The sequence below is a fragment of the Salmo salar genome, chromosome ssa11, assembly GCF_905237065.1.
Source record: "Salmo salar chromosome ssa11, Ssal_v3.1, whole genome shotgun sequence".
In the NCBI taxonomy this organism is placed as follows: Eukaryota; Metazoa; Chordata; class Actinopteri; order Salmoniformes; family Salmonidae; genus Salmo; species Salmo salar.
The window spans coordinates 61,433,520-61,451,638 of NC_059452.1; the positions used below are offsets into that span (position 1 = coordinate 61,433,520).

General features: G+C 44.2%; 1 protein-coding gene across 1 annotated transcript; it reads left to right on the forward strand.

Annotated features, from left to right (window-relative positions):
• Positions 1–6,172: 6,172 nt before the first annotated feature.
• On the forward strand, positions 6,173–10,870 carry LOC106562827 (glutathione S-transferase theta-3). The gene is made up of 5 exons (XM_014127845.2): positions 6,173–6,467; positions 8,821–8,908; positions 9,103–9,253; positions 9,753–9,929; positions 10,379–10,870. Exons 1-5 carry the CDS (start codon positions 6,356–6,358, stop codon positions 10,574–10,576), a joined length of 726 nt encoding a protein of 241 aa, XP_013983320.1. The 5' UTR covers positions 6,173–6,355; the 3' UTR covers positions 10,577–10,870.
• Positions 10,871–18,119: the final 7,249 nt, after the last annotated feature.

Genomic DNA, 18,119 nt, shown 5'->3' on the forward strand with positions numbered 1-18,119 from the left:
TGCAAGAGGAAGGCATTGATGCTATGGACTGGCCCGCCCGTTCCCCAGACCTGAATCCAATTGAGCACATCTGGGACATCATGTCTCACTCCATCCACCAACGCCACGTTGCACCACAGACTGTCCAGGAGTTGGCGGATGCTTTAGTCCAGGTCTGGGAGGAGATCCCTCAGGAGACCATCCGCCACCTCATCAGGAGCATGCCCAGGCGTTGTAGGGAGGTCATACAGGCACGTGGAGGCCACACACACTACTGAGCCTCATTTTGACTTGTTTTAAGGACATTAAATCAAAGTTGGATCAGCCTGTAGTGTGGTTTTCCACTTTAATTTTGAGTGTGACTGCAAATCCAGACCTCCATGGGTTGATAAATTGGATTTCCATTGATTATTTTTGTGTGATTTTGTTGTCAGCACATTCAACTATGTAAAGAAAAAAGTATTTAATACGATTATTTCATTCATTCAGATCTAGGATGTGTTATTTTAGTGTTCCCTTTATTTTTTGGAGCAGTATATTTAAGCTTGTATTTCTTTCATCACATTCCCAGTGGGTCAGAAGTTTACATCCACTCAATTAGTATTTGGTAGCATTGCCTTTAAATTGTTTAACTTGGGTCAAACGTTTTGGGTAGCCTTCCACAAGCTTCCCACAATAGGTTGGATGAATTTTGGTCCATTCCTCCTGACAGAGCTGGTGTAACTGAGTAACAAATATTTTAAGTCTCCTGAGGGGGAATAGGCTTCACGACTGTCTTGGTGTGTTTGGACCATCATAGTTTGTTGGTAATATGGACACCAAGGAACTTGATGCTCTCAACCTGCTTTGCTGCATCCCCGTTGATGAGAATGGGGGAGTGCTCGGTCCTCCTTTTCCTGTAGTCCACAATCATCTCCTTTGTCTTGATCACGTTGAGGGATAGGGTGTTATCCTGGCATTACACAGCCTATAGGGAGGAAGTTAGAGACCTGGCCATCTCATCATTGTCGGTGATCAGGCCTACCACTGATGTGTCGTCGGGAAAATTTAATGATGATGTTGGAGTCGTGCCTGGCCATGCAGTCATGTGTGAATAGGGAGTACAGAAGGGGACTGAGCACGCACCGCTGAGGGGCCCCAGTGTTCAGGATCAGCGTGGCAGATGTTGTTACCTACCCTTACCACATGGGGGCGGCCCGTCAGGAATCATCAAATCAAATGTATTTATATAGCCCTTCTTACATCAGCTGATATCTCAAAGTGCTGTACAGAAACCCAGCCTAAAACCCCGAACAGCAAGTAATGCAGGTGTAGAAGCACGGAAGGAAGTCCAGGATCCAGTTGCAGAGGGAAGTGTTTAGTCCCTGGGTCCTTAACTTAGTGATGAGCTGTGAGGGCACTATGGTGTTGAATGGTGAGCTGTAGTCAATGAATAGCATTCTCACATAGGTTTTCATTTTGTCCAGGTGGGAAAGGGCAGTATGGAGTGCAATGAGATTGCATCATCTGTACACTTCCTGGTAATCTGTGTGGCCCCACAGCCTTACTCACATCGGCTACGGAGTGCGTGATCACACAGTTGTCCGGAACATCTGATGCTCATGCATGCTTCAGTGTTGCTTACAATTTAGCTCGTCTGGTAGGCTCGGGCAGACACTGGGCAGCTCGCAGCTGTGCTTCCCTTTGTAGTCTGTAATAGTTTGCAAGCACTGCCTAATCCGATGAGCGTCTGAGCCGGTGTAGTACGATTCAATCTTTGTCCTGTATTGATGCTTTGCCTGTTTGATGGTTCGTCTGATTTCTTATAAGCGTCCGGATTAGAGTCCCACTCCTTGAAAGCGGCAGCTCTTCCCTTTAGCTCAGAACTGATGTTGTCTGTAATCCATGGCTTCTGGTTGGGTTATGTACGTACGGTCACTGTGGGGACGACGTTGTCAATGCACTTATTGCTGAAGCCAGTGACTGATGTGATGTACTCCTCAATGTCATTGGAAGAATCCCAGAACACATTCCAGTCTCTGCTAGCAAAACAGCCCTGTAGCTTAGCATCTGCGTCATTTGACCACATCTTTATTGACCGAGTCACTTGTGCTTCCTGCTTTGGTTTTTGCTTGTAAGCAGGAATCAGTAGGATAGAGTTATGGTCAGATTTGCCAAATGGAGGGTGAGGGAGAGCTTTGTATGTGTCTCTGTGTGTGTAGTAAAGGTGGTCTAGAGTTTTTTTTCCCACACTGGTTGCACATTTAACATGTTGGTAGAAATGAGGTAAAACGGATTTAAGTTTGACTGCATTAAAGTCCCCGGCCACTAGGAGCACCTCTGGATGAGCATTTTCCTGTTTGCTTATGGCCTTATACAGCTCATTGAGTGCGGACTTAGTGTCAGCATCGGTTTGTGGTGGTAACTAAACAGCTACGAAATATATAGATAAAACTCTCTTGGTAAATAGTGTGGTCTACAGCTTATCATGAGATACTCTACCTCAGATGAGCACAACCTCAAGACTTCCTTAATATTAGACACAGACCGCCACCCCTTGCCTTACTGGAGGCAGCTGTTCTATCTTGCTGCTGAAGCGTAAACCACGCCAGCTGTATTTTATCCATGTCGTTGTTCAGCCACGACTCGGTGAAACATAAGATATTACAGTTTTTAACGTCCCGTTGGTAGGATATTCGAGTTTGTAGCTCGTCTATTTTTTGTTATCCAATGATTGCACGTTGGCTAATAGGACTGATGGTAGAGGCAGATTACCCATTCGCTGTCGGATCCTTACAAGGCACCCCGACCTACATCCCTGATATTGTGAAACCCAGAAGCAATGATGAAGATGGTACATGACAGCTATTTGACAAGTCCAAAAGCCTCTTCAACAATTTTTTTGGTATGAAGTATAATAAACTGAAATGTTGTATAGACCTTTATCTTTTGTTCGGTAAAAGTACATGAATGTGTGAGAAACGGATGAGCAAAAAATGTGGGATTTTATCATATATGCAAAAACTTGCCCTTTTGAATTTTGTCTAACGTTAGTAGTTAGTAGCGTAGTCAAGGGTGCATCATGCAATATTGGCACTCTACACTTGAGACAGACCAAGCGGAACAAAAGTAAACCTTGAATTTTGAGGTTTGAAATATCCTTCTGGTGGCCAAGTTTACATATTTTAAGAAATGCCATTCATTGGTGGTTTTAAAGTTTAAGATATTTGATAGGCTGATGCAGAATTTGTTACAGGAAATAATCACTGTCACCTGCTCAGGTTAACAGGGCATAATGTGCCAGGTTATGTAATGAAAACAGCTAACGTGTAGCATTTCATCATGTGCAACGACGTCAACAATTTTAATTGGCACATTTTAGGACTGAGAAAAAAGAATTATGGGCCCTTAGTGTCATCCTCAGTGGTGTAAAGTACTTAAGTTTAAAAAAAATTTTAAGTTCTTAAGTAGTTTTTCGGGGTATCTGTACTTTACTTTACTATTTATATTTTTACATTTACATTCCTAAAGAAAATTATGTGCCTTTTATTCCATACATTTTCCCTGACACCCAAAAGTACTTGTTACATTTTGAATGCTTAGCAGGACAGGAAAATTATCAAATTCACACACTTATCAAGAGAACATCCCTGGTCATCCCTACTGCCTCTGATCTGATCTGGCGAACTCACTAAACACAAATGCTTTGTTTGTAAATTATGTCTGAAGGTTGGAGTGTGCCCCTGGCTATCTGTAAATAAAAAAGCAAGAAAATGGTGCCATCTGGTCGATTTAATGTAGGGAATTTGAAATGATTTATACTTTTATTTTTGATACTTAAGTATATTTAAAACCAGATACTTTGACTTTTTGACTCAAGTAGTATTTTACTGGGTGACTTCATTTTTACTTGAGTAATTTTCTATTAAAGGTATCTTTACTTTTTACTTTGGTCATCCTAAAGACAGATTCTCATTCAAACAGGGTCACATAAGACAAACAACTTTAAAGTTGTTTGTCTTATCATAATTTCATAGCTACCCAACCTACTGAGACTTTCTGCAGCTTGATATATGGGTGATTTTCCAAATACGGGATTTTTTCTGTCTCAGGGTTAGATTTTTAAGATCAAATGTTAATTTATTCCACGCTACAGCATACAATGACATTCTAGATGATTCTGTGCATCCACAGTGTGTTTGCTGCAGCTTGTTCCAGTCGCTCATGAGTCTGACTCAGTAGACTGCAGCCAGTGAATAATAATTTGTTTAATGTCAACCAGTGTTTCCAACCCTGAACATGTATTTCTGCCTAATGCATTGAAGCCCTGTCATACTCGTGTGTGTGTTTGTGTGTGTGTGTGTGTGTGTGTGTGTGTGTGTGTGTGTGTGTGTGTGTGTGTGTGTGTGTGTGTGTGTGTGTGTGTGTGTGTGTGTGTGTGTGTGTGTGTGTGTGTGTGTGTGTGTGTGTGTGTGTGTGTGTGTGTGTGTGTAGGTGGCAGGGAAGTCAGGCGCTGGAGAAACCAACGTGGTGTAACTGGAGTAGTTTAATTATTATTAAACAAACTCCAAAAAACCAATGTACATAAAAATAAACATGGGTACACATACTCATCGCACACCTATACAAATACACAAACACAATAACCACAAACAATCTCCGACAAGGACATGAGGGGAAACAGAGGGTTAAATACACAGCATGTAATTAATGGGATTGGAACCAGGTGTGTAGGAAGACAAGACAAAACCAATGGAAAATGAAAAATGGATCAATGATGGCTAGAAGACCGGTGACGTCGACCGCCGAGCACCACCAGAACAAGGAGGGGCATCGACTTCGGTAGAAGTCGTGACAAGCCCAAAATTGTTCTAAAAGACACTTAAGTTATTGAGGCATGTATCTTTGTTTTTCTGAGGTTTTGAATAGTGTGTTCTATGTCTTCAATCAAATTAAACATGTACAACTGTGACATTAAAATATTGAATGGTATTTTTCATCAGTTGTTTTATATGAAATGTAATTTCCGACACACTCTGTCGTTACCACAACGCTAAGTAATTACCATCACGGTACATAGTTCTGATATTGATGATTTTTCCCATATGTGAACCTTTTATATGCTTGTTATTAAGATAATTCCTAAAATAATTTAACATATTGAAATGTTTCTGAGTATCACCAAGGCATATATGGACATTTAGACAGGACAAATACATATAATTAAGAAAACTTCAAAATAGTAAAAAATAAATAAAAAAAACATGACTAATAATTAATGTGAAATGTTATATAAAATACCTTAGACACAATTTCTGTTATTTCCTTTTCAACTAAAATAGCATATTTTATGACTTGGAGGTAATGACATTTCCCCTCGGGTATTTGTGGAAACCGATAAAAATCTTTATATAGCTTAAATAGCATTTTCAATAACATTCAATATCCAAAAGTGCCCGTATTTGCGAAATCAACCATACATAGCCTGATGTTGTGCGGAGAAGAGGCTGCAGAGCTGTAGGGAAGTCAGGCTGTTGCTCCCCTAGTTGGCCAGCAGATGTAGCCAACAAGCAGCCACACTGTATTTTAGGGCAACCCCAACTAAAAGGGTAACCGAACAATTGTATTTTAGTTTAATTCTTGTAACGTTTTTCATAGTAGGTCACAATAAATTACACATCACCTTGAAATGCATTTGTTGTAAGAAATGTTCTATAGAAATAAAGTTTGATTTTATCAATGTTACATAGATCATGAGCTAACTGTCTGCATGTAGCCTACTTAAGTTATACGGAAGTCCATGCAACATTAGAGTTACGCAATCATTTCAATTGATGAAAATCTTGTTTCGTGTTACGTGTGCATTTTTAACCACTCAGTCACCAGTGGCGGTTCTAGACCATTTTAACTGGGGGGGGGGGGGCAAGCTGGGGCAAGTTGTACTGTTAGAGGGGCCAGTTACATTAGACATTATTGTTGTCATATCGTTTTCTTCACTGCATTGCAGGCATTAGCAGGCAAAAGACCATGTTCATAATCATCATCGTTGCCACTGTCTAATAACGGATGTAAAAAAAGAACGATAGCAAAAATGTGTTATGTAAAAATGGTTTCATACTCCACATTTAGGGGGGCCACAAGGGGGTCCAACATTGTTGTCACAGGGGCACTGCCCCCCCCCCCCCAGAACCGCTAGTTTTAGTCACATATTATAATTTTCTATGCGTTCTGGGAAGTGGGCTTGCACCAGAGTTCCAGTGAGAAGAGTCGGGGATCCGCCTCACGCTCCAGGGGTGTGGTATATAGTTCCTGAATAGAAGTAGAACGGTTCCATAAATTCTAGAATTTTAGAAAACGTGACCGTGAAGACTATCTTTTTCTTTGCTTTGTATTAAAGATGGCTTTAGAAATGTATTTAGACCTTTTCTCACAGCCATGTCGCTCGGTGTATATCTTTGCCAAGAAAAACAACATTTCTTTTGATTTTATGAAGGTTTCACTTTTGGAAGGTAGGTTATTGTTTTTATTTTAGAGACTGTGCTTTTAGAGTAGCCAACTTCATTCGATAATTTTCACTGTTAATAGAAGGTTATCTAAAGTTCAGTAGAAAGTCACTTACAGAAGTAGCCTGAAAAGGTATTTTTCTGAAGTTGGAAGTTTAAGTCAGGTAGGCATCTATTCTTGCTTGCACACAAGTAGTCTAGTCTGTTGTAGGTCTAGTCTACCCTAACCCTGTCCTGGGTTTCTCAACTCCACGATACAGCTTGCACTCCCAAGCCATAAGACCGCTGAACAATTAATCAAATGGCTACCCGCACTATTTACATTGACCCCCTATCCCCTTTTGTTTTTGCACTGCTGCTACTTGCTGTTTATTATCTATGCAGAGTCACTTTACTCCTACCTATACAATACCAGTCAAAAGTTTGGACACACCTACTCATTCAAGGGTTTTTCTTTATTTTGTATTATTTTCTACATTGTAGAATAATAGTGATGACATCAAAACTATTAAATAACACATATGGGATCATGTAGTAACCAAAAAGTGTTAAACAAATCAAAATATATTTGAGATTCTTCAGAGTAGCCACCCTTTGCCTTGATGACAGCTTTGCACACTATTGGCATTCTCTCAACCAGCTTCACCTGGAATGTTTTTCCAACAGTCTTGAAGGAGTTCCCACATATGCTGAGCACTTGTTGGCTGCTTTCCCTTCACTCTGAGGTCCAACTCATCCCAAACCATCTCAATTGGGTTGAAGTCGGGTGATTGTGGAGGTCAGGTCATCTGATGCAGCACTCCATCACTCTCCTTCTTGGTCAAATGGCCCTTACACAGCCAGGAGGTGTTTTAGGTCATTGTCCTGTTGAAAAACAAATGATAGTCCCACTAAGCACAAACCAGATGGGATGGCGTATCGCTGCAGAATGCTGTTGTAGCCATGCTGGTTAAGTGTGCCTTGAATTCGAAATAAATCACTGACAGTGTCACCAGCAAAGCACCATCACACCTGCTCCTCCATGCTTCACCATGGGAATCACACATGCAGAGATCATCCGTTCATCTACTCTGCGTCTCACAAAGATACAGCGGTTAGAACCAAAAATCGCAAATTTGGACTCATCAGACTAAAGGTCAGATTTCCACCGGTCTAATGTCCATTGTTCATGTTTCTTGGCCCAAGCAAGTCTCTTATTATTATTAGTGTCCTTTAGTAGTGGTTTCTTTGCAGGAATTCGACCATGAATGCCTTATTTACGCAGTCTCCCCTGAATAATTAATGTTGAGATGTGTCTGTTACTTGAACTCTATGAAGCATTTATTTGGGCTGCAATTTCTGAGGCTGGTAACTCTAATGAACGTATCCTCTGCAGCAGAGGTAACTGGGTCTTCCTTTCCTGTGGTGTTCCTCATGAGAGCCAGTTTCATCATAGCGCTTGATGTTTTTGCGATTGCACTTGAAGAAATGTAAAGTAATGATGGACTGTTGTTTCTCTTTGCTTATTTGAGCTGTTCTTTCCATAATATGGACTTTGTCTTTTCCCAAATAGGGCTATCTTCTGTATACCACCCCTACCTTGTCACAACACAACTGATTGGCTCAATCGCATTAAGAAGGAAAGAAATTCCACAAATTAACTTTTAACAATGCACACCTGTTAATTGAAATTCATTCATGAAATAAGCTGGTTGAGAGGATGGCAACAGTGTGCAAAGCTGGTACCCCTTGTATATAGCCTCGTTATTGTTATTTTATTGTAACCTTTTTTATTTTTTACTTTAGTTTATTTAGTCAATATTTTCTTAACTTTGTTGTTGGTTAAGGGCTTGTAACGGTATTTGGCGCATGTGAGAAATACAATTTGATTTGATTGGTTTAAGGGGAGGAGACAGGTTAAAGAAGGATTTTTAAGCCTTGAGACAACTGAGACATGGATTGTGTATGTGTACCATTCAGCGGGTGAATGGGCAAGACAAAATATTGAAGTGCCTTTGAACAGGGTATGATAGTAAGTGGCAGGTGCAGCGGTTTGTGTCAAGAACTGCAACGCTGCTAGGTTTTTCATGCTCAACAGTTTCCCGTGTGTATTAAGAATGGTCCAACCCCCAAAGGACATCCAGCCAACTGGACACAACTATGGGAAGCATTGGAGTCAGCATGGGCCAGCATCCCGGTGGAATGCTTTCGACACCTTGTAGAGTCCATGCCCCTACAAATTGAGGCTGATCTGAGGGCAAAAGGGGGTGACACTTAATATTAGGAAGGTGTTCCTAATGGTTTGTACAGTACACTCAGTGTAGGTGGCTTATTACAGAAGTAAGTCTGTCATGTATCTCTGTCATTCACTACATTTCAGGAGAGCAGTATGGAGAAGAGTTTGGGAAGATCAACATGATCAGGAAAGCTCCTGCAATCCGAGATGGAGACTTCTGCTTGGCTGAAAGGTTGGAATGACAACATTGAGTGTAGATCAACCATCTCTACCTTATCTGATGAGGCAATGTAATAAGACTACTTAACAAATCCTTTGTGATCCCTGGAGTAGCTAAACATATTCTCATTCTGATTTTAGTAATGATGCTAATACAGTGGTGAGGTAAAGAGTTTCAATGACTAAACGGGCCAATCATCTCTGCAGCATTGCCATCCTGAAGTATCTGGCAGAAAAGTACCAGACCTCAGACCACTGGTATCCAGCCGATCTGCAAAAGCGTGCCCGTGTCAATGAATACCTGTCCTGGCAGCACATGGGCATACGTATGCATGGCTCAAAGATGTTTTGGCTCAGGGTAAGTGATGCTACTACATGATTTGATTTAGAATTGTTTTCAAATTGTTCTTTGGACTTTGTTCAGTCCAACCTAGATAGCAATGTTTACTCAGTAGCATATTAACATCCTTTTTTCCTGTGGTCAAATAAAGTCACACACCAAGAAGATTTAGGTAATAATAATGGTATTATAAACCGGTAAATGTTTCCAGTGTTCCATGTTAGATGTGTGTGCGCGGGCAGTAGTTTGTGAAGAAATAGACTACAGCGTACACATTGCCAAAGCATGAGACTGTGGCTCTTTGAGTTTCACTGACGGAAAACAAATCCCACTACAAGCATTGTTATAAGAATTTGCTGCAGAGCTGTTTTGTACCTCTGTGTCCAAATACCTGTTATGTTAGATTTTGAGAGATGAGGTTGATCTCATGCCTTCTCGTTTTTCATGGCATAATATCAAGTTTCGGCAAATCAACACGTTTGTGTTTTACATTATAAAAAGGCTGCCTGTGTTGTAGCTCTTGATTCCAAAGATCATGGGTGTGGAGGTCCCCAAAGACAAGATGGATGGAGCCCTGGAGGACCTAGAAGGCTCTCTGAAACTCATTGAAGAAAAGTTCATTGGGGACAAGCCCTTTATCGCAGGAGAGCAGATCTCCTTGGCCGACCTGGTGGCCATTGTTGAGATCATGCAGGTGAATTTTTTGCAGATCTTGTCTCTTCTTGCTTCACTGTAGTAGATTAGACCAAGTACGTTTTACATTGACATTCTTTGTCATTTACCAGACACTCTTATCCAGAGTAACTTACAGGCGAAATTCGGGTTTAGTGCCTTGCTCAGGAGAACATTGACAGATTTTTCACCTAGTCGTCTCGGGGATTCGAACCAGTGACCTTTCGGTTCTTGGAAAAACACTCTTAAAACCCCTTAGCTACCTGCAGTGAAATGTCCAAATCAATGACTAAATCTGTGTCTTAGGTCTTTGGTTTGGAGCTGCTTGTTTCCACAAGTGTTAACTAGAACAATTATCGATATATGAAACAAGTATGAATCATCACAAACCTAACAACAATCAATTTTGTTGTAATATATTGTTATATTGTGGGCCTTCTGAGTGTATTTCTGTGTTTTGGTATCCCACAGCCTGTCGGTTCCGGCTTGGATGTGTTTGAGGGGAGACTTAAGCTAAGTGCCTGGCGAGACAGGGTTCAGGCGGAGATCGGGAAGGAGCTGTTCGATGAGGCTCACCAGGGGATTCTTGCATCCCAGGAAATGGTCAAGAATATGGACAGCAGCAAGATGCAGGTCTTCAAACCCAAGATCTTGAGATTCTTCCTCTGAATGCTCCAATGACAGTGCAGAGTAATTCAAATTAAGCTGGTCCTCAGAGAAATAATCAAACTTGATCTGTTATTTAGCCACTATGCACCATGTAACATAACAGTGCAACATAATAACAAAAACAGCTACATTTCCTCTATGGAAAACATTTCCTGTTAGTGCCAATTACATACATTATGTTTTATTCTAATGTTCTAAAAAGCTTTCACTGTTTTTGATTGACTGAACAACGTATTGAATTCAGACAACCAGGTTTAACGTTTGCAAACAATATATTATCTGTTTCAAAGTTGACTGGGTGGGTGTCCATTTTTTGCTGTCTACATTCTTATGAATCTGTGTGCAATTTACTCATACTGGCTCTTCTTTCGCAACAATTGACCATAGACTAGAGAAGTCTGGCACGCAATAGTGCCTTGTTAGCTGTTGCGTAAAACTATCATGCACCCCAATGGGGAGCTGAAATATGAGATACCTTTTCCTCTCACTCCCTGTGTGGAATTCCTGCAAGTTATGGTGCGTGGGCCATTCTGTGAAATGTTGGCAGGGATAATTCCTTATCTCATGGGAGAGAGGGAAGGAATCAACAGCTGGTATTGACCTTCTCCCGACCTCATGAAGTTGTACCCATAGCCCTATAGCACATGCATTTGTGTTAGGGGAAGAGTTAAGTATTGTGTCTTATGTGTCTTCTAAACAATGTTCTGTGTGTTGACACTCCACTAACTTTAACACCATAAGGCCAGTGTGGTTGGTCTTCTATAATTAAACAGTCTTATTGTTTCCTTGCTATGTTGTGAAATGTGCTTATGATTGTGTAGTATTCCAGAGTGGGGATTGCCCTATCTGTGCCAAAAAGGTCAATATGCCTTGGTTGAGGTATAGCACATGAGTTTTGTCACTGACACTATACTTCTGACCTGGGACATGAACCCAAGGCTATTCCCTTTCTCTCAATAAATTCCCCATGCAAAAGCCAGCCTCACAGACTGGGGGGATTATCCCACCGCTACCACCAGTGTTGCAGTTGAGGTGGAGTAACTTGAGTGGGGCTTGACCTTGCAAATTGCAATTATGGGTAATCATCACTCTACCACATGTACCATAAGGTTTAGATATCTTGGTAGAGGTGGTACACTTTCCCCTTATATCTGAAAAGCGCCTTGTGTCAATTCTGATTTGGTCGTCAAGAGACCAACATTATTTGATTCTAAGAGCCTGGCATAATGTGATGTAGCAACCATGCACATTGTATGTCGACTAACTAGACAGATGTAATTCAGTAAATTGTAATTTGTATGTAACAGATTGGTGTGCAGTAAGCCTACTCACCTACCACCACCCACAGTTTGTCCAAAGCAAATTGGTTATTGCCTATACCAAATCTATGATGGACCTGTCAATCTTTGAGTCAGAATTTTACTGCGCTGTGAACTCATTTGACATTTGCCATGCTAGATGGTAGGCCATATGAAACATTGTGTCTGCTCAAAGTAGCCACTTTCATTATTGGGAAATAAAACTGAGCCGCTACAATCCAAATGTATGCGGAAGACAAAGGCACTGGGAACTTCCAGTGGGAGTGAAAGTTCAGCTGAATGTTCAATTGTTCCAAAACGTCTGACATGCAGGAATGATATAAAAAATGGTCGGGCTATCCTGGTTCTGTCTAAGGATACAAAATAGCGTTTTGAATCCTATGAGGCAGCAAACATGATGAAGAGAGGGGATGTTGTGCGTCCCTCTGTCAATGTTTTTTTAAATATTCAACGCTGAGAATTATTGTCATAAGGAGCTTCAAGGTTGGAACCCTCAACAGAATCACGCAGGCTTTAGTGATTGCATATGTGATCAGGTAAGTGTCGCATAAGGACTAATAATACCAGATTTTAAAATCATTTCTTAAAGCTAGAATCCTTAATTGAAAAATAAAGCTGTCAACCACCTCTGTTTTGGTAAAAAGTTGAAGAATGGGCTTAGAGAAATGTAATCACTCAAATGCATAGACAGAGCTATGAATGCAAGGAGTGACCGACTATTCCATGATATCAAAATTATAGTTTTAACCATGTTTTTGGGCTATACAGTGTTTGTTTATATTTACTTTGTTTACAAACATTGGAGTAAAACAAGCTTACATTTCAGGTTCTGATGGTGTACGACCGTTGAACTAATCTCATGAGACATTTACAGGATATATTCTTTCAGAATAAATGGGTATATATCATTAATATATTAGTCCAAAAATGGATTTAGCAACTAAGGACTCTAGCTTTAAATACCACTTAACATATTGACTTTTGTTTACTTATCAAGCTAAATGTTTGCTCAGTGCCCCGTCACCAAACTGGCATTTCCATCACAAGTATAGCCACAGCTGTCACAATATAGATCCTTTGGAATTACTGCAACTTTTTTCTAGGAGTGGTCTCCTCTCTCCACCTCCGGTTCCTCCGACGAGTCCACCTCCTCCTCCCCCTGCGTCCGGCTCCGGCGCGCTTCGTCTTGCGCTCCCGAGGGAGTACGATGGAGCGGCGGCTGGGTGCCAGGGGTTTCTGCTCCAGCTCGAGCTGTACCTGGCTACCGTGAGACCTACTCCCTCGGGGGAGGAGAGTGTGAGTGTCCTCGTCTCCTGCCTGACGGGTCGAGCTCTGGAGTGGGCCAACGCGGTTTGGAATGGCCCAGACTCGGCGAGGGATCATTATCCAGAGTTCAGCGGGTGAGCGACTATTCCATCTTAGGCAGGAGACGAGGAGCGCGCAGGACTTCGCGTTGGATTTCCGGACCTTGGCCGCTGGGGCTGGGTGGAACGACAGGGCCCTGATAGACCATTACCGGTGTAGTATCCGGTAGGATGTCCGCAGGGAGCTAGCGTGTCGGGACACCGCTCTCTCCCTCGACAAACTGATAGACATGTCTCTCTGGCTGGACAATCTGCTGGCTGCCCGCGGGCGTTCGGAAAGGGTCCTGTCTGTTCCACCTCCTAGCACTCCCGCCCCTATTCCTATGGAGTTAGGGGGGACCGTGCCGAGGGGGTACCGGAGGAGGAGGCAGTTTGGGAGTCGAGAGGGCAGGCAGAACACTTCTCGGTCACCCCAGGTGAGTCAGCATCAAACTCACCCAGAACCCCCTGTTGGTCACATGTTTGTATTTATTTGTTTATGTGACTTTTCTCCCTCTTCCCAGCATAAGGCGCTAGTCGATTCAGGCGCAGCTGGGAACTTTATGGATTGCGGACTCGCCATCAAGTTGGGAATTCCGCTAGTGCCGATAAATCCCCCCTTCCCCGAGCACTCCTTAGATAGCCGGCCATTAGGGTCAGGGTTGGTCAGGGAGGCCACGGTTCCACTGGACATGGTAACGCAGGGGAATCATAAGGAACGGATTAGTCTCCCCCTTATCTATTCGCCTGCATTTCCGGTGGTGCTGGGGGTTCCCTGGCTGACTAGTCACAATCCCAGGATTTCGTAGAGACAGGGGGTTCTCCAGGGGTGGTCAGAGGAGTGTTCAGGGAGGTGTATGGAAGTACGCATTCCCCCTGTATATGCCGATTTTGCTATTGCTTTCTGTAAGAACAGCGCGACTAAATTACCACCTCATCGACAGGGGGATTGTGCGATAAATCTCCAGGTAAACGCTGCGCTTCCCAAGAGTCACGTGTACCCATTGTCACAGGAGGAGACGTTGGCTATGGAGACATATGTCACGGAATCTCTGGGACAGGGGTACATTCGGCCCTCCATTTCACCCATCTCCTTGAGTTTCTTTTTGGTGAAAAAAAAGGTCTGCGTCTGTGCATTGATTATAGAGGCCTAAAGGCCATCACGGTGGGGTTTAGTTACCCGCTACCTCTCATCGCTACGCCGGTGGAATCATTTCACGGAGCAAGTTTTTTCACAAAACTGGACCTCAGGAGCGTGTATAATCTGGTGTATATTTGGGATGGAGACGAGTGGAAAACAGCGTTTAGTACCACATCAGGTCATTATGAGTACCTCGTCATGCCGTATGGGTTAAAGAATGCTCCAGCCGTCTTTAAATCCTTTGTAGACGAGATTCTCAGGGACCTGCATGGGCAGGGCGTGGTTGTCTATATCGATGATATTCTGATATATTCCGCCACCTGCGCCGCGCATGTGTCTCTGGTGCGCAAGGTGCTTGGTAGACTGCTGGAGCATGACCTATACGTCAAGGCTGAGAAGTGTGAGTTCTCCAAACGAGCCGTCTCCTTCCTGGGTTATCGCATTTCCACCTCGGGGGTGGTGATGGAGTGTGACCGCGTTAAGGCCGTGCATAATTGGCCGACTCCAACCACGGTGAAGGAAGTGCAGCGGTTCTTAAGGTTTGCCAATTACTACCGGAGGTTTATCCGTGGTTTTGGCCAGGTTGCGGCTCCCATTACCTCACTGCTGAAGGGTGGGCCAGTGCGTTTGCGGTGGTCGACAGAGGCTGACAGAGCCTTCAATAGGTTGAAGGCGCTGTTCACCGATGCACCCGTGTTGGCGCACCCGGACCCCTCTCTAGCATTCATAGTGGAGGAGGCTGGGGTGGGTGCCGTGCTATCACAGCGCTCGGGTACGCCACAGAAACTCCACTCCTGCACTTTCTTTTCGAAGAAGCTCGGTCTGGCGGAGCGTAACTATGATGTAGGGGACCGGGAGTTGTTAGCGGTGGTAAAGGCCCTGAAGGTGTGGAGACACTGGCTTGAGGGGGCTAGGCACCCTTTTCTCATCTGGACCGACCACCAGAATCTAGAGTATATCCGGGCAGTTAGGAGACTGAATCCGCGTCAGGCAAGGTGGGCCATGTTCTTCACCCGATTCAGGTTCACCATTTCTTACAGACCAGGCTCCCTGAACACGAAGGCCGACACACTGTCCCGTCTCTATGACACGGAGGACCGGCCCATCGATCCTACTCCCATCATTCCAGCCTCTAGGCTGGTGGCACTGGTAGTATGGGAGGTGGACTCGGACATCGAGCGGGCGTTACGGGTGGAACCTGCGCCTCCACAGTGTCCCACGGGTCGCAAGTACGTGCCGCTTGGTGTTCGTGATCAATTGATTTGGTGGGCTCACACACTACCCTCTTCGGGTCATCCTGGTGTGGCGAGGACAGTGCGGGGTCTCAGGGGGAAGTACTGGTGGCCTACCTTGGCTAGGTACGTTAGGTTCTACGTCTCTTCCTGTTCGGTATGCGCCCAGAGTAAGGCTCCTAGGCACCTTCCTAGAGGGAAGCTACAGCCCCTCCCCGTTCCACAACAGCCATGGTCTCACCTGTCAGTGGACTTCCTGACCGATCTCCCCCGTCTCAGGGGAGCACTACTGTCCTGGTTGTTGTGGATCGGTTTTCTAAGCCCTGCCGGAGGCTGGGGCCGCAGTGTGTGGGGCCCTTCAAAGTCCTGAGGAGGATAAACAAGGTGTGTTATAGATTACAACTCCCTTCCTATTACGTCATTATCCCCTCGTTTCATGTGTCTCTCCTCAGGCCGGTGGTAGCTGGTCCCCTGCAAGAAGGTGAGGTGCCGGAGGTCCCTCCGCCCCCTCTGGACATCGGGGTCCCCGGCGTACACTATACGGGCCATTCTGGACTCGAGACGCCGGGTGAGGGGCCTGCAGTACCTCGTGGACTGGGAGGGGTATGGCCCGGCGGAGAGGTGCTGGGTACCGGTGGGGGACATCTTGGACCCGTCACTGTTGAGGGATTTCCATCGCCTCCACCCAGATCGCCCTGCGCCTCGCCCTCCGGGTCGTCCTCGAGGCCGGTGTCTGCGCGCTGCGGAGGCTGCGCGTCAGGAGGGGGTACTGTCACGACTCCTACTGAAGGTAGCTCCCCTTCCTGCTCGGGTGGTGCTCGGCGGTTGTCGTCACCGGCCTACTAGCTGCCACTGATTCCCTTTTTTCCCCTTTCTGTTTATTGGTTTCACCAGTTTTGTGTTAGGCCGATTAGTCGGGTTATTTTAGCCAGTAGGCCCGCCTGCTTTGTGTGCGGGATTGTTTGTGTATTGCTACTGTGCACGCTTGTGTCTGACGTGTTTTCGGTCATGGGGTTTTCTCCGGACTGTTACAGTCCCCAGTGTTTCGGGCATTTGTTTTGTGTGCGCCCTGTATTTTTGTGGGGTGGCTTATGTTCGCTGTTTGTGCAAAGAAAGCACTACCCTGTACTCTCTGCTTCCTGCGCCTGACTTCGCACCCACTACACCCAGAGCCTTACATTTCTACACACAATACCCCATAATGACAAAGCAAAAACAGGTTTTTAGAAATGTTGCAAATGTCTAAAAATAAAAAACTGAAAAATTATGTTTACATGAGTATTCAGACCCTTTACTCAGTACTTTGTTGAAGCACCATTGGCAGCGATTACAGCCTCAAGTCTTCTTGGGGAGTTTCTACCATTCTTCTCTGCAGATCCTGTCAAGCTCTGTCGGGTTGGATGGGGAGCATTGCTGCACAGCTATTTTCACGTCTCTACAGAGCTGTTTGATCAGGTTTAAGTCAGGGCTCTGTCTGGGTTCAGTCAAGGACATTCAGAGACTTGTCCCGAAGCCACTCCTGTGTTGTCTTGGCTGTGTGCTTAGGGTCGTTGGAAGGTGAACCTTCGCCCCAGTCTGAGGTCCTGAGAGCTCCGGAGCAGATTTTCATTAAGAATCTCTTTGTACTTTACTCCGTTCATCTTTTCCTCAATCCTGACTAGTCTCCCAGTCCCTGCCGCTGAAAAACATACCCACAGCATGATTCTGCCACCACCATGCTTCACTGTAGGGATGGTGCCAGGTTTCCTTCAGACGTGACACTTGGCATTCAGGCCAAAGAGTTCAATCTTTGTTTTATCAGACCAGAGAATCTTGTTTCTCATGGTCTGAGAGTATTTAGGTGCCTTTTGGCAAACGTGTTCTTGGTCATCTCCCTGACCAAGGCCCTTCTCCCCCAATTGCTTAGTTTGGCTGGGCGGCCAGCTCTAGGAAGAGTCTTGGTGGTTGCAAACTTCTTCCATTTAAGAATGATGGAGGCCACTGTGTTCTTAGGGACCTTCAATGCTGCAGAAATATTTTGGTACCCTTCCTCAGATCTCTGCCTCGACACAATCCTGTCTCAGAGCTCTACGGACAAGCTCTACGGACAATTCCTTCGACCTCATGGCTTGATTTCTGCTCGGTCTGAATACTTACGTAAATAAGATATTTCAGTTTTTTATTTTTAATACATTTGCAAGAATTTCTAAAAACCTGTTTTCGCTTGGTCATTATCGGGTATTGTGTGTAGATTGCTGAGGATTTAAAAAAAATCTATTTTAGAAAAAGGCTGTATCGTAATAAAATATGGAAAAGGTTAAGGGGTCTGAATATTTCCGAAGGCACTGTATGTCTGTCATTGGAGTTACAAAGGAGCCGGATAAACGTAAAGTTGCTCTCTTTCTTACTATAGCGGGACCACAGACAATCGATATATTCAATACCTTCATGTCTGCAAATGAGGAGGATAAAGACGAGTTTGAATCAGTTTGATACATATAGGTCACCTGTGTCGTGTCTTTGGCTATG